This window comes from Cololabis saira, chromosome 24 (genome assembly GCF_033807715.1).
Source record: "Cololabis saira isolate AMF1-May2022 chromosome 24, fColSai1.1, whole genome shotgun sequence".
Classification (NCBI taxonomy): domain Eukaryota; kingdom Metazoa; phylum Chordata; class Actinopteri; order Beloniformes; family Belonidae; genus Cololabis; species Cololabis saira.
In genome coordinates this window covers 5,855,451-5,872,753 of record NC_084610.1, presented here as the reverse complement: position 1 = coordinate 5,872,753, position 17,303 = coordinate 5,855,451, and the positions used below count along the sequence as shown (strand labels likewise).

General features: G+C 40.4%; 1 protein-coding gene across 2 annotated transcripts; it reads right to left on the bottom strand.

The window, feature by feature from the left end:
- Positions 1–4: 4 nt before the first annotated feature.
- LOC133424859 (cyclic AMP-responsive element-binding protein 1) lies at positions 5–9,429 on the bottom strand. Of its 2 annotated transcripts, none has more exons than XM_061715410.1 (8): positions 9,277–9,429; positions 4,461–4,554; positions 4,191–4,361; positions 3,946–4,046; positions 3,662–3,801; positions 3,304–3,486; positions 2,036–2,189; positions 5–1,946 (listed from the first exon to the last, which is right to left on the bottom strand). In XM_061715410.1, the coding sequence occupies exons 2-8, from the start codon at positions 4,545–4,547 to the stop codon at positions 1,802–1,804; spliced, it is 981 nt and encodes a 326-aa protein (XP_061571394.1). In that variant the 5' UTR covers positions 4,548–4,554; positions 9,277–9,429; the 3' UTR covers positions 5–1,801. The 2 variants fall into 2 exon arrangements, with proteins under 2 accessions (XP_061571394.1, XP_061571395.1); XM_061715411.1 differs by having other exon boundaries at positions 4,191–4,337.
- Positions 9,430–17,303: the final 7,874 nt, after the last annotated feature.

The window sequence follows — 17,303 nt, the reverse complement described above, 5'->3', positions numbered from 1 at the left end:
GAAATTACCAGAAACACATTTATTAACAGCTGCCAAAAAATTTCATATATGAATAGCTCTAACACAATGCACTGTATAATACAAGTTGATGCTGACATTTAGAAATTTGAGTAAAAAAAACAAAAAACAAACAAAAGGAACATGGAAAAAAAAAAAAGCTGACTATTTTATGACTATACATAATACCTAAAGGAGTACAATATGGCGTTCCATTACCATGAAAATATTCATCTTGTTCACACGTTATTTGTTCGCACTCTACAACTGTTTTTTTTGCAGAGTGTAAGCAAAGTATACAGGGTGAAATGTGATATTAACAGAAAAATCCTTGTTTATGCTTTTGTCTCGTCGGGTTAGAGCTGCAGCAGCAGGTTCTGCCCGATCCTGCTGCGAGCGGGAATTGTCCTTTTAAAACGTTCTAGGATTGTTTATGCAAAGAAAGTGCAAATGCCACTTTTGTTTTCCTACTGGACAGAGTTCAGAGACAAACTTGGAGTTGCTAAACAAAGATCCTGGCGTCATTAAAACTTAATTGCTCTTTAAATGAAACGGATTTAAATCGTTCCGGTCGCAGAAGGATGGAGGCGTTGACGACACGTAGCTACACCCACCGCGGCTCCAAACACGCTTTAGAAGTATGCAGGTATATTTCTTTCACTGCAAAACAATTAAGGCTCACTTTTTCTTTAAAAAAAAAGTGAATATTGTTAAAAAGTGTATTTTTAAAATCGACTACACAAATAGGAACTTTTTGTTTTTAAATGCTACTTTTAACAATAAAAGTACTGCAGTTTAACCGTTTTTGTGTCCTGTCAAACATAAGCCTTACTTACATTAGATTTTCAAAACTTATATTAAGGGAGGAATTTTTCTTTTTAAATTTTTTGTAGCAGAAAACAACGTGACTTCATGGAAGACAACCCTCCATAAAGGAGACATTTGCTCTTTTCATAACTTTAGGTTTAAAAAAAATAAAATACAAAAAAAGTCAGTGAGCCATGACTTGATAATTGTGTCTTTGCAGCTGAAAAATCCAAAGACTCAAGGATCAAACATTTTCTGAATTCAGTGCCGTCCAACCTCGAGTCTTTACCGTATTTTAAAAGCTGCTTTTAACATAAAATCCATTTTACAACCCAATTTGAGGGATGACAGTCTGTTCACGTCAAGGCAGAGAAAATTTATGTGTGTAAAAAAAAAAACAACAAAGTATGTGGCATTATGGAAACATATACTCTGATATATATTAAACAAAATACAGATCAAAGATAAAAATGTCCGAGCCCAACTACAGTTCAAAGCGAATATAAGTAACAGATGTTAATGCAAGGCGCGGGTTACAAGTACAAACGTTGCACACGAAGGTAAACTCTCCAAATGATCCAAGAAAAGTAGCTCCATCATGGGTGTGACTGGAGTTCCACTGCTGGTGATGCGGCCCAGTTCCACCAGGCACCAGTGACTGGAATGCTTCCCGATGTGACGTTGAAAAGAAAAACAACAACAAAAAACAGCCGCTTCTCCTCCGCCCCGTCAACACAAAGACCCTGTAGCCGTAGTTTCCTTTGGCGTTCACTTGGAACGCTGCCTCGCCCTTTTAGGGGAAACCTCTGGGGAAGAGCCTTTCAAACCGCTGAAACTGGGATGTGTTTGTTTGAAACTCCTGAAAGTCGCTTCAGATTTGGATCAGTTTTTAATTAAAAAAACAAACAAAAAAAGAAGCGCAAGTGTAGAAACGGAGGAGCGGCTTCCAGACGCATGGCTCTGTGCTGAGTCTGTACACGGGGAGCAGTAAAGGTTTCTACTCAGATTTGTGGCAGTACAAGTCTTTGAGGGCTTTCAGTTCCTCGATGAGGGTTTTGTTCTGGTTCTCCAGTACGGCGACGCGATTCTCCAGACATTTGACGTACTCCTTTTTCTTCCTGCGACACTCTCGAGCTGCCTCCCTGTGTCACATACAGAACAGTCGAAAACTTAAAAGTCTGATCGTCTAAACTTGTTCCCACCAACTGATGTCTGTCCAGGAAACACGTACCTGTTTTTCATCAGTCTGACCTCCCTTTTCCGTGTGACTTCCTCCGTGGCTCCTCCCGTTCCCATCGCGGGCGAAGTGGCCATGACTACCCCGGGAGTGATGGCGCTGGTTGGGGCTGTGCGGATCTGATAGGCCTGGACGTCTCCAGAAGCAGCTGACACGCAAAGATGGAGATGGTATCATTAAAGAGTAGGGGTGTAACGATACACTAATCTAACGATACGTTACGATACACGATATTGAGGTCACGATAACGATACGATATTATAGCAGTATTTTTTTTAACAACCTTGAATGAGGAACATATGACTGGAAAAAATAGTTTTTTATTTGAAAGACACAAAATACAAAACAATACTGTGCATTTGCCCTATTGTTACAGTTTATAATGCTTTATAACTGTTTAAGTTTTAAAGAGAAAGCCAGGCCAACCATTTTCCACAAACTGAACTAAAAGTAAATGTCAGGTTTGCATTATGCATCTTCAGTTTCATACAAGTACAAATATTTTGCCACTGAATAGTTTCTCTCATGTATGATTTGACTTTTTTCTTTTCCAGTAATTTAACTAAAATTAAATAAATAAATACATACAATTTTACATCATAAAACAGATTGATTCATGCTCACTTTATAAGTGTAAGAGGAGATTTATTTTTGTTAAGAAGGTTATTTTGGTAATTCAGGGTTCATTATTTTATAAATATATTCTTTATATTCTGATGTAAATCAGGGACTATAATGACACTAGTCAGTTTATCTGTAGTGATTAGTCTGTTTTAGATTGGGCGGAGTGATACGCCACAGTACGGCACTAGGTGCTGTGTTGAAGTTCTAAAATCCTACACTGTTGAGGGACATTAAAGTACACTGGAACTCAGCAGAAGTTGTCCCCGTGTTTATCCTACTCACCACCCCAAAAAGGTTTAATTTAATAAGGTATGGCTTAACTCTACACCAGCCTTAAAAGTTCAGAGCTCAAAACCCTGCAAGAGTCCCGTGATCGGGACCAAAACGGTCCTAGTTTCTTCTGAGCGGAGTCAGATTTTGGTCCGCGGGTCGAGGCGGTCGGCACAAATACGCTGCGCGTTACTAGTCAACACAATATAGGCCATTAATATTAATAATCCAATATCACGTATCGTGACGTTTTTGTATTGTGAAATTTTGTGGCACGATATATTGTTACACCCCTATTAAAGAGTAAGAAAACTCTGGATAAACTCACACGACACGCCCCCTAAAGCCCACGGTAAACGCTGCCTCACCTTGTACGACCACTTGGTTGCTCGGTACGAGGATCTGCTGGCCGTCGCTGGTCTGGGCGTACTGCAGGATGGTGGCACCGGGCTGGGCCGCGGCGGCGCTGGCCATAGTGAGCGTCTGCAGGCCTTGCACGCCATCTGTACCGTTGTTGGCCAGCTGGATGGCCCCCCCCTGGGTGATGGCAACTGCATCAACAAAAAAAACCCTGTTAGAGCAAATATCGCATAGACCACTGTTTTTGATCAAGTACTATAAAGAAGTAAGTAGTCTCCAGATACAATAAAACCTAAATTTAAAGCAAGATTTCTTCATGAGAACTTCTGGTGTAAAAAGCTAGACTGATGCTGCACAGCTACTCACTGTACTGGCCACTGCTGGTCTGATAGATGGGAGTTGGCATCGTTACGGTCGTGATGGCTGGGGCCGAGTCGTCTTCTGACTTCTCTTCCTCAATTCGAGGCACGGCAGGAGCGTCTGACGATAGGTCGTTCAAAATTTTCCTGCAAAATGTGTCAAAATGACTAATTTATATTAAAAAGTACAAGCACTTTTTTTGAAAGAGGTTTTATGTTTAACATTTTTATTTGAAAGTGTTCATGATAATAAAGGGAACAAAGATGTTTAGAGTGACGGGTGAAACGCACCTATAAGAAGGCCGTCTGGACAGAATCTCTCTCCTCTTCTGAGAATCTGTGACACTATCTACAGATTCCTGAGAGTCCTCGCTCTCAGCAACAGTTGAAATCTGCAAGTGAAGCAACAACAGAGAGCTTACAAATCACAGACCAACTCAGAAAACATCTGATTTATCTTGAACAAGAGCCAACAGAGCTCAGTTTGCAGGGTGATGCACATTATCTTAAATGAATGTTTAATTCCTCCTCCTCACCTGAACCGTCTGGACTTGAGGGGACTGGATAACAGAAGGCTGAGCAGCTTGTATCACCCCGTGCACTTGAACCGTCTGACCGTTGGGCAGCTGCACCAGCGTGACCGTGGGACTACTGGACGACACCTGGCCTGCTGCTATGGATGCCTGTAACCATGACAACATAGTGTCCTAAAGTTTGTGTACAGTGTTAAGAGACAGTCCTCAGCAACCAGCCCCACAACCTACCCTGCAGTATTTTTAAATGTAACACAAAAAGATGTGAATTACCTGCGTCAGGGTGATCTGCTGAGCCTCAGATTCAGAGACAGCCGTTTCACCGCTTTGCTGTGCGTCTGTGCCAGCCTCCATAGTCATTTAAAATCTGAAATTAAAAACAAAATGAGTGAAATGGCCATTTGGAGCTGAAATGTCATGCTTGATGCAGGGCGGCTTTTCAACACTGGAGAAGGCCAGCGGTTCTTTGAACTAATGACGGTTACATAATCTGTTGTTACCCTGGAAACACCTGAACCTGACGCAGGTTTGAGACGCTGAGAAAGATGACGAGGTACCAAAACAGGCACGGCAGGTTAGTGTAGGTAAATGGTTTGATTTGAGAGGTGGACCACCACCAAACCCTAACCTTTCGGAGTCACCCCATTTGAGAAGACATGGAAACATTGTTGACAGAAAAACAAGAGTTTGTTGATGGGGAAACATAAATTCCAAGAAAAGAACACGCAAAGTCACAAATATTTTAGCTTCATTTGAACAAACTGAAATCATCTGGTGCTTTTTCCCCCCAAAGTAGCTGAAACATCATTTAATTTCCATCTTCTGCATTTCTACTGAGTAGATTTGGCTGAAATGTGTTGCTTCCTGCCAAAGTGTGCAGACGTCAGGGCTATCAAATTGAATTGTGCTCATATTTCACACATCTACAAGGTAGTGGATGTTTCTATCTGTGTTTTCAGGATGTAAACCCTGGGAGATGCATAAATGGGATTCTGCCCTTTATTTCCTCAATCGTGTGTTTCCTCTGAGATGGAAACACACGAGAATGTGCACGTCAGCCCACAAACATTACACCAGTATACTCCACCAGCCCGCTGTTATAATATGACTTGGTGTGCCGAGGCTTCGGAGGGCTTGACAGGTAATCTATTTTCTATTTTTCAAAGGCGTATCCAGGCTAACTTTGGTGACACCTGACCTGAAGCCCGTCCAGGGGGACGGGCCACATGACTGGTTCTGAAAGTGCTGCGTGATTTGGCACGCCATTAGAAATATATGACAGTGAAACGTGACAGAGGTTTCACTGCACTGACTGCAACTCTGGTTTGTGATAAACAGAACCTAAATGTTTCTTGTTTGAGAATATTTAGATTGCATTTCAGTATTAAAATGAATAAAAGTGTTTCCCCAAGTTGACACAAGCACATTCCCTGTCCTCACCCTTGGGACCATGGTAATATCAAAAAGTTAAGGTTTAAATATACACTACATTAATATTCTTGCACCATATATTTACAGATATTATGGGAAGTAGATTTATTCAATTCAGTGTAAAAAATATAGACAAAACCAACTATTTATTTTAATCCTTTGAACAATTAAATTATGTTTTTGTCCAGTAGATGGTTTCGTAAAACAAAGCCTCAAGATTTCCCCTTGAGTGAGGCAATTAGTGGTGATAAACTTGAATTACTCTGAATCACTCAAAGTGATCCACTTCACTTTAGTCACCCAAGTCACAAAAGATTATTTTAAAATCCCACACTGTGTTTCCATAGAGTCCCCTAACTAACCATGTGTATTTGCTGCAGCAGCAGCCGGAGGACTCTTGGGTCCTCGTTGATGAAGAGCTCGGACTTGGTTTCAGGAACCGCCCGTCCAAGAACAAATTTGATGAAAAGCTTCAACGCTTCATGAAACCTCATCTCCCCATCACTACACTGACAGCTCCAGGAGAACCCTACCAATGCCGTTTGTTTTTTTCTTATTGAAATGTCTGGTTCCTGTGGTCAGAAGTGAAGAAAAATACCTCAAATAAACCCTTTAGATCAGAGGAAAAGTTCCTGCGGTGGAAATACAGCTTGTGGAGAGGATGAACTCTCTGCTGAACTCTCAACACTCACGAGTCTCAAAGTAATCAATCCTGGTGCAATAATAATAATAATAATAATCACAATCATATGCTGTAACAATGCACCTTTCATTAACCATGACTACCTCATACTGCTGCACCTTTCACTTTTTTAAAAATTGTATATATGTTAATAAGAGCTGTCATTTGTCTACTGTACAGTGAGGGAAAATAACCGAGTCAAATTACCTGATTTGGCCAATAAACCTGATTTTGATTCGGATGTACAACTAACCCAAGGAACCAAATAAATAATAATAAACTGTAATCAAAGAAAATATTAACTTCATATAATGTTCAATTTAATGGATGCTTGATCACATGATTTATTATAAAATAATACACTAGCAAGGACTGCTTCATACATGCATGACACATTTGTGAAGGTGCGCGCAGCAAAGCCGCGTATGGCAAGCCGTTTTAATATTTAACAGCTAGACTGGATATGTGTTGCAGATATCTACAATTACATTCTTCCTATCCACAATTGTCATTTCAGATATCCACAACGTCATTCTACCTAGGACAAATGACGTCACTTTTGCCATTCATGTGTATGGGGTTACTAATTACAGATATCTATAATTCAGTTGCAGATATCCGCAATGTGAATTACAGATATCTGCAACTGAATTACGACTAGCTGTAATTCCAGTTTCAGGTATCTACAATTTAATTCTGACTAGTCATAATTCCAGTTCAAGATATCTTTAAAGGGGATCTATTATGAAAAACACGTTTTTTCTTGCTTTAACATATATAAAGTGGTCTCCCCTCAGCCTGCCAACTCAGAGAAGGAGGAAAGCAACCAGATTACTGCAGTGTCTGTACAGCCGCCCGGATGAGCCGTCCAGTGTGATGTGGCTTCTATGAACCGTTCAGATTCTGCTCCCTTTCGTTACGTAACCAAAATGCGATTTGACTAGTCAGAACGAAGTTGTAGATATCTTGAACTGGAATTACGGATAGTCATAATTTAACTGTAGATATCTATAATCAAGTTATAGATATCTTGAAATTAATTTTAATCAGAGATATCTTTAACTTTCATTCTGCCTAGTCAAAATGTAATTACAGATATCTTGAATTAGTTTTAACTAATCGATCAGGATCAGAATCAGCTTTAATGGCCAAGTTTGAACATTGCCCGACAAGGAATTTGACTCCGGTTATTTCAATCACTGTACCCAGATTTAAAAATAGCAAACAGTAAATAAACAAATGTGGCAGTTATTAACATATATACAATTTAAAAACTGAAAGGTGCAGCAGTATGAGGTAGACATGGTAATGAAAAGTGACGTTACAGATAGGGTCGCCACCCGTCCCTTGAAATACGGAATCGTTACTTAATCGGGAATTAAAAGTTGTGTTCCGTATTGAACCAATACTGTACGGACATATATTATACTCTTATTTATTGATGTCATAATATACAGGTTTCCCACTACATTCAAAGTGAGGTATTTTAAGCCTTTATTTGTTATAATTTTGATGATTATGTCTCACAGTTTATAAAAACCCCAAATAAAAAATCTAAAAAAATTATAATATTTTATGAAATCAATAAACAACTCAATCATCAAAATTATAACAAATAAATGCTTAACATATCTTGCTTTGTATGTAATAAGACTAGGTAATACACTAGTTTCACCTTTTAAGTTGAATTATTGAAAGAAATTAACTTTTACACCACATTCTTCACCTGTATCTATATTATACACCTGGGCTGATGTAGGAGGCTATTTCAGCTGCTAGTATGGTTGGCTGTCTGTACAGTCATGCAAGTTCAATTCTATTAAAAAACTTTAAAATATTATTTATTTATTTTATTTTTACATTTTATATCAAAGCATTTTGTTTTTTCATATAGAATAAATACATTTCTATGCAGTTTAGGAAGTTTTGGGGATGTCCCTTTTTTTGGCGCCTGCGCTGCTGAAATCTGGGCGTTCCTTATTTCTATTTCTGAAAGTAGTATCTTGAATAACGATTCTGACTAGTCGCAATGACATTCTGACTAGTCAAAATGCAGTTGTAGATATCTGCAATGTTCATTCTGGATAGTCAAACTTAGCCATTAAATGTTACAACGGCTCGCCATAAGGCTGATTTATGGTTCCGCGTTACACCAACGCAGAGCCTACGGCGTTGTACGCGGCAACGTGCGCCGTACGGTGCGCGTCGCCGCGTAACCTACGCCATAGGCTCTGCGTCGCTTTAACGCGGAACCATAAATCAGGCTCTACGCAGCGCAGCAGCATTACTGGCTGCAGGAGGGTGTGGTCTCTAATTCACCCACAACACTGGCACATTTAGACCTACAAACTCCTTCAGAGCAGATAATAAACACTCACCATAACATTATATTTTCCCCCGTTTGCATCTACCAATAAACCCGCAGACTTCAGATAAACCCCTTTAACAGGCTGCGCCCACAGTTAGCACGGGTGCTAACATGCTAACTAATATCCATGTGCTTAATGACAGAACCGTCAGGGAGGCTTTTATTTATTATATATCGGATGATTAACCAGCTCCATTCACGTTCTACTCAATTCCCTCTATTTTTCCTTTAAAAACCCGCCTGTCGGTGTGAGTGTGGGTGTGCAGCAGAGCTGAGCCGAGCGGCTGCTAGTTTGAATCCTTTATGGAGGGAAATGTCTTTCAAACACTGTTTTCTCTTCCAACTACTTGATTTGAGTGCGTGTCCGTCTAAACGGGGCTGGTGTAACTAACCCCCGCACGTGTGAGCTGCTGTGAGCCGAGCGGCTGCAGTTCGGCAGTAAAGTCCCACATTAAGACCAGGAGTCTGCAGGACTGACTCACTTTGAGCCTCTGCAACAGCCGCCATGATCTCTTTGTTGGCTGTGCGGGAATAAAAGGGCGAGCGTTACGGCCGCAGCCAGCCGGCCGCCTATCTGTAGAGCAAACATCGGATGCGTATCCTCTTACCGACACAGACTCGCTTCGTCACTCCCGGGTCTACGGAGCTCCACTTTTATTCGGGCCGACACGTAAGAGACCGCGTCAGGCTACACCTCCGTCGCGTCACCGAGAACAACAACACGGAGAGGAGGACGAGGGAGACGACGACAGCGAGGAGAGCCGCTCCGCCGAGAGGAGCCGAGCACAGCCGAGGGGAGCCGAGAGGAGCCGAAGGGAGCCGAGCACGGCCGGAAAAGGACGAGAATGGACGGAAAAACCCGAGGACTCGGGGGAGACGGCGGAGATTACCGAGGAACCCGGCCATGTGCGCGAACTGAGCATGCGCAGCTCCACATGCTCCGACTGTTATTTTTATTATTATTATTATTATTGCTATATTATTATTACTACTATTATTATTATCATCATCGTCATTATTATTAATATTATTACTATTACGATTATTATTATTACTATTATTATTATTTTGTGTAGATTTATGATACTTCATTTGTTCTTTTTGTATATTCTATTCTGTTAAAAGGTGGGCAAGATAAGCTTTATGCTTCAAGCCCAGAACTTGTCGGTATAAAATAATAATATAAAATAAAATAATCACAATTTTGACCAGGGAAAAACCTGTGTTATCTTGTTGTTGATTTTTATGTTTGTGATTGACCGAAATAAATATTAACTAACTAACTGCGGGGAGTATAATAAATACCACTATACAAAAATGTACATCATATAATCAGTACTCAAGTTGAGGGGGGATGAGGGGGGATGGCATCCCCCCTTGAAATAAAAACGGTCCAAATCATCCCCCCTGTAAAACTGCCCCTTTCCATCCCTTATGTAATTTCATCAATGAATGTGGTTTTACTGCTATTTCAATATTTAGAGTCATCAACAGAAAAATAACACCAGAAAAATGTGACAATTTTCACCTGTTTCAGGTAAATTTTCACTTGAAATGAGTAGGAAAATCTGCCAGTGGGACAAGATTTATCTTCTTATTACAAGCAAAATAATCTTGTTGCACTGGCAGATTTTTCTACTTATTTCAAGTGAAAATCTACTCGAAACAGGTGAAAATTGTTGTTTTTTCCAGTGATGAGTCTTGTTTTAAGTGTAATGAGATTTTCTTTTACTAAAATGAGACATTTTAACTAGAAATAAGACAAATATTCTTGTTAAGATTTTGAGTTTTTGCAGTGATCCATTTAACTTATCCTGTGAAGGACAGAGTCATATTGATAAGTTCAGAAAACTGTTTTTTATTGTTGTGTTTTGATGTAAGCCCAGTATTTCTGCAGGTGTTTGGGTCACTGCTATTATTTGTAATATATTATATTAATTGTAATCAGCACAAATTATCTGTCCCCATATGATAAAATCCACCATCCCCCCTGATTTTTTTTTACAACTCGAGTACTGCATATAATAATAATAATAATAATAATAATAATAATAATAATAATAATAATATTAAAAATAATACATCTTTATTACGGACTCAGAAGGTCCACACACATCCAACATACACAACCACACAACCATTACATACTTTAAAAAAAACAAAAAACACTTCATCACTGTACGGAAAAAAGGTGCAAGCTATAATGCCAGTGCTTTGGAAGCCTGGATGTGAACCGATAGCCCATCATAGGGCTGGTTAAGGCCATAATGATGCTATTTTCTGTCATATCCAGTCGACACATAAAATTAAACATTAGCTTTCGTAACAGTGCCTAGCATGTTGGTACATTAGAGGACACAAATAACTGGCTGGCACTGTGCCACCTAGGAACACGGAGCAGCAACCTCATGGCATCATTATATGCCACTGACTCTAAGCTTCTGCATACTTTTCACTCTGTAAGAAGACCAGAGATGAGCTGTATATAACAGGGTGATATAAGCCCCAAACAGAGCACATTTAACATTTGTACAACACATAAAACATTTCCTCAACAAAGTATTGGCCTGTGCATATATTTTACTGCATTGACGGCGGATGTCACTGTCATCCATAAGATCATTTGAGAAGACATGTCCAAGATATTTCAATTCCTTAGTCATATCTAAAGAACACGAGGTGGAAGGCAGGAAAAAACAACTTCTTGTCCTCTCTAGATCTCACGACCATGACCTTGCTTTTTTTGGCGTTATAGTTAATATCAAATTTCCTGCCATACTGTGTGATTATTCTTCCTAACAGTTGTTGTAACCCAGCAGTATATGGACAGAGTACAACAAGGTCATCAGCGTACATGAGATGATTAACATGATTTCCCACAATACAGCCTGTTTTACATTGATTTAACTGTCTTGAAAGGTCATCCATATATACATTAAAAAGAATAGGAGATAAAATTCCTCCTTGACGGACCCCATTGCCCACATGATAACAAGAAATAAGGCAATAAAAGTTATATAATATGTAAAGTAATATTTTGATTGCATTAATTTTCCTTCCCGGATGTATTTTGGAATTTAAATTTTGATGAATGTAATCATATTAATATTTTGATTTGATTTATTTTATTTTTGTACATGTAAAAAAAACAACATTTCATGAGAAGTTTAAGAAAACAAAACAACAAAAAAAAGAATTTCATCCTTTAAAACTTGTTATCTTGATTTACATGTGCCAAAAAAGGAGTAGGAAGAAGTATAAACGTATGTAGTCCTACCCCCATTCACTAATCATTTAACCTGTATTTATAAATATTCACACACTGTACTCACACTGCTAAATAACAGTATTATATACTGTAATTATACTCACATACATACATTACATACACATAGTTGAATATTTCTGTATGTATAATATATATGTATGTATGTATAAGTATGTGTGTGAGTAAATATATATATATATATAGTTACATTTATAAATATATTTAGGAAAAATATATAAACATTATATATATAAATAGATTTGTCACTGTATCAGGACACAATGAAATTACAGCTGCCCAGTCGTATTAAAAAAAAAAGACAAACAGACTAACATACAGTCACATGACGAAGCCCCACATTGAACAACACTAAGACAATGAGGTAGGAAGACACAAGATACAGACCTTACAGAGAGCAGGATAAAGTGTTAAGTGACAGTATTGCACTATTAATAGGTTATAAATAAGTTTGAATATCAATATAAATAATAGAATTAAACTAATCACATCAATATTCTTATCAAATAATATTATATACATATAAATAATAAAGCAGGTTTTATCACTTTTTGGACACAACAAAAAAACTAGTCTGAGTTTGATTTTTTTTCACCATGAAATGATACAGTAAAAATATGCATTGACATGTTAAACTACTAAAGTCCCACTTTTACATGTAAATATTAGCAATTGTATTTGTAGCAAGGCTAGTGCTACGGGGGTCGACCGACAGGACAGAGGACACAGGGTTTAGTGCAGGAACTCTTTATTTTCTTCTTTCACCCAACACACACGTGCCGTCACCTTCAGCAGCTTCCTCCAGCAGCCCTCTTGCAGCCACTTCTTATGAAGGCAGGCAGGGTGGAGAGGTTGATCTCAGGCCGGGGACCATCCGGCCTAGCCAACTCCCCCCTCCCCCGGAGCGGGAGAGGAAGCCAGGAACCGCCATCCGAACCTCCGGGCCTTCCAGGAGACCGGTCGGGAGGTCGCCCTCGGCGTCGGGCCAACCACCGAGAGGGCCGCTCTCGGGACTGGGCCCAGGGTGGCCTCGGGCCAGACGGCATCCGTGGCCCTGGCGCGCCCAGGACCAAAGTTTCAAAGTTTATTCAGACGGGACAATGCATATTCATGAACACTATATTAAGCAGTGTAAATACACCGGGTTTAGCAGAAATGCTAGTTTCCACCCGCAGTCCCCACAAAGTTGGTGACGTCCCCCTCCCCGATGCAGCACTGCTCCAGCAGCTGGTCTGCCTCCGGAGCTGGCGCGTCCAGGACCGCTTCGGCGACCTCCGCCACCGACGCCTCCGCCTCGGCGACCTCCGCCACCGACGCCTCCGCCACCGACGCCTCCGCCTCGGCGACCTCCACGACCTCCGCCACCGACGCTTCGGCGACCTCCGCCACCGACGTCTCCGCCTCGGCGACCTCCGCCTCTAGGACTGCCGTGACGAATCTCAGGCGTAGCGCCGGGGTGGGTCGCGCTGCGGGTCCCGCCGTCGCTGGGGCCGCCTCAGGAGCCGTCACTTGGCGGCCTGCAGCCTCCGCCTCACGGCCTGTCGGCTGCTGCACCACCAGCGGCTCCAGTGCTGCGGTCTGCTCCCCGCATCCCTCCTCCATCCTGTCGGGCCCCACGTTGGGCGCCAGTGTAGCAAGCTCGTTGCCACTGGGGCCGACCGACAGGACAGAGGACACAGGGTTTAGTGCAGGAACTCCTTTATTCAATCACACCGCCCCACGTGCACCAGCAGAACCTTCTCCCAGAAGACCTCTTGCTGGTGTGCAGCCTCTTCTTATGAAGCCAGGCAGGGTGGAGAGGCTGATTGGGCACAGGTGTGCCCAATCGGCTGAGTGGCTGCTCCTCCACCCTGTCACAGTATTGAATTCTTGTTTTTACTAATCATTCTTAAATGATTTCTGGTTGTATGTATGTTTATGTATAGGCATCGACCACAACTAAAATATAGATTCTTTGTGAATTCATGTTTTATATGCAGACAGCTACATATGAAAACAACAGCTACAACAACCCTTAACATTGCAAACATCAATATGTGTTGGGTTTAAACCGAGCATCTAAGGTCTAAAGTATGTTTTTGCTGTTATTTATAAAGTCCCAGTCCACAGACAGAGCAATAGCCACAAAAGTTGAGAAGTCTGAGAAAACCTGCTTAAAAATCACCAAAAAAAAGCTCAACAGCTAAACACCAGACCTCCCAGCTCCTACACCAGTTTAAATGGCAGCATGTATGGGTCATGGAGATGGAAAAAATGACCGTCCAAAGAATTCAAAGGTAGGTGATGAACAGTTTAAACTGGCTTTCAAAATAAAAACAACTAATCAGAAAACATGAGTCCAAGCAACGCAAATCATGTTTGCTTGCAAACATCAAGTGTATTTGTATTTTATTTGTGAAAGTCAGCTGCTGGAAGTAACTAGGAAATAAAAACCAGGTGGAAATAAGACAAAAAAAAACACAGCAATCCCTCCAACCTTTAATCAAAAAAGAATAGGTTCAAAACAAAGCTGTATCTTTGTATACAATACAAAGAAAGATCCACCACAAAGTCATTTGCAAGCAGAATCAAATGAGTCACTGTCTTAGCCGATGACGTTATCTTATCTGACTGAAGAGGATGATGCACACGTGTCCCAGAACACCTACAAAGCCAGCGTGAATGATCCGATAGGAATCTGTCATGGATCATGTTCAGACCTTCCTTTTAACGCTGGTCACTTGTAATCGGATTTTATAATTCCAGGTCTGAACAGGGGGCTGAGTGGTTTATCTGCTCTGGAAACGATGGCTCTTCTGGTTTGAAAAGAATAAATGCACTTGAGACTTGTTTCAGATCCAGGTTAAACATGAATTTATGAAAACTGTCAGACTGATCCCAACAGCCCAAATTGTATTCACCTACTGGGAATGAAGCCTCTCAAACTGCTCGGGAACTCTTTCCTTTCTTTAACATAATGCCTTCCCTTAGGTAGTTTTACACACAGAGACAGAGTCACATCTCAACATCTTTTCTTTTTTCACTTTCAGGATGAGCAGATCTGCAGGGTTTGTGGTAAAATGAAGCATAGGGTAAATTCATGTAGCGCATTTGACACGTGCACCAGGATGTGATTAAGTAAAGATGCTGCAGTGCCTCAGCAGACAGATCCTTACTGCAGCACAAAAGTATAACTGTGCAAGTTCATCATGACGCCAAAGGTCTTCCTTATAATTGCACAAAAATCTTTGACTTTTTAAAATATTTATAATCAAATACATTTGAAAGACATTAAATGTTATTAGTGACAAAACTCCTAGATGCAGCTTGTGTTGATATTAATTTATTTGACAACTTCCTTTATAATTAGATTCACTATAAATTGATTAATGTTCAATTTACATGAAATATGAGGAACGTTTTCTCAATAATTCATGGGTTGCACTACTCTTTTCGACCATGTGGTGGCAGCAGAATCCTTCCCAGTTTCTCCCCCAGAAAGGCAGCCAGCAGTGATTATGTTGCATTTAGCCATTTGCCACTTTAATCCCAGGCTAACATGATCACTTTTCTGTGACTCTGTCTTTAACTGAATGCAAGTTGTGTTCCTAAGGTGAGTTTAACGAGAAAACAGTGAGCGCATTGCTTATTAGACCATTAAGAGGCGTCATGATTCCCATTACATTTGTTTTTCTCTGGTCATTGACTGGAGCTGTAAAAACAGGACTCGTTAACTTTGGTGGTGCGAGCGGTGGCCGCTGCAGGGACCAAATGGGCCCAAAGCTGCGGCAGCTGGTCAAAATCCTGCGGGGAAAATGAGACTTCAGACCAATTTATGGCCATCATCTTTATGTGCGAGGTCATTTCAGGGGCCTCTTAATACACACAAGCACACACACGGATGTCAAACATACCCATCTTCACCCGTCGGGTGATTGACTGCACCAGAGGTGCAAGCACATGCGCTGCAGCCAATCTTCTGTCCTTGCCATAAAAACTAGCTGAAAGGTATCAGCCAGCTGAAGTCTGCAGCTGATAGTGAAACACAGAGTCACCAATTCATTATTAAAAGCTCTCATAGCAAATATAATAAACATTCGTCTCAAGGCGGCCTGTATATCTGCTCCCGTGTCCATGTCACAGACTTGATTGGACATTGATTTCCCTTAATAATGACCACCAGCTAGAATAACCTTAACAAACCATAATTAGCCTGCACCAGAGGAGGGGTTTCATTACTTATCAATGAAGGCGCATTTGCAAGTTGTGTAGCTGGATAATATTTGCTGTTTTTCTGTGAAAATTGTTCTGCAATTTATGCCTGTAGCGCATGTTTGTCAATTTCCTATTACTTTGAACAGTTGCAAACAGCAGAAGCCCATTTCCATGACAGATTTATTCTAAGAAAGCATATGTATTGCAGAGATTTGGTGCGATAAGCTCTTTGCATGTTTATCTGTGACACCTGCTGTGTTTGAATTATAGTCACAGAATACTGCAGCAGCCGTGGACAGAAACTACATTGCTGATTGTTTTTTTTTTTCAAACACCAGTTTGTTGGTTATATAATTTTTGAAACAAATTCAAAATCAAAACACGAGGTGTGTTTCTATTACTATTGCAAATTGCCCAAATTGTAATTGCAAATAGAAAAATCGTGGGATGGAAAGATGTCAATTTAGCAGAGACTCCAGGCTGGCATGAAGGGGCTTTTCTGGTGATTTAAAAGAGGAATATTCGGCAAAACTGCAGTAGAACCTGTTCTTTTGCATTTACAGATCATGATGCAAAAGAACGTTTTGAGTGGTGTTTTCTGGGTGCAAATCGCATTTTTGTTTCTTCAAAAAGAGGTGAAATTTTACCTTTTTCCAATAGTTACTTTGAAAAACATCTAACCAATCATGTCTGACCAGTCAGGATGTCGTTATATTGAACTTTCAGTGTGGCGTATGCTTGAATAACTGAATGAACTGCAAACAGCTGTTTACAAACTGATTTTTTACCAGCTCCCAGCTCCATGAGGCTCCTGATCAATTCATTCTCTGAAATGACTCCTCTGCTTCTTCAAGTTTAGAGCTCCTGTAGCTGTCAAAGCAGCTCTTCAAACTTCAGCTTGAGCTCCTGAACCCAATAATTTATCTTTTTTTTGGGCGATGTACAGATGTATTTAAGTTTTTTTCTCACAACATAAATATGACTCGATCATCACTTCATGTCGACTATCTTTTTCAAGTTTTTTTTTTCCAGAATCATAATATTCAGTTTGCAAATTCAAGTTACGCTCGACGTAACAGGGAAAACATGTCTGAACCTTTAGTGTGCAAAGCACTTAAGACAAATCAATAATATTTCCGGACTTTACAAGAAGAA

Bases quoted from the DNA above. Each gene is read 5' to 3' on its own strand.
- LOC133424859 (XM_061715410.1), bottom strand. From the start codon at position 4,547: ATGACTATGGAGGCTGGCACAGACGCACAGCAAAGCGGTGAAACGGCT. The intron at 4,362-4,460 runs GTAATTCACATC...CACAAACTTTAG, and splicing joins AGCAGATCACCCTGACGCAG to GACACTATGTTGTCATGGTT. The intron at 4,047-4,190 runs GTGAGGAGGAGG...CTTCACTTGCAG, and splicing joins CTCAAGTCCAGACGGTTCAG to ATTTCAACTGTTGCTGAGAG.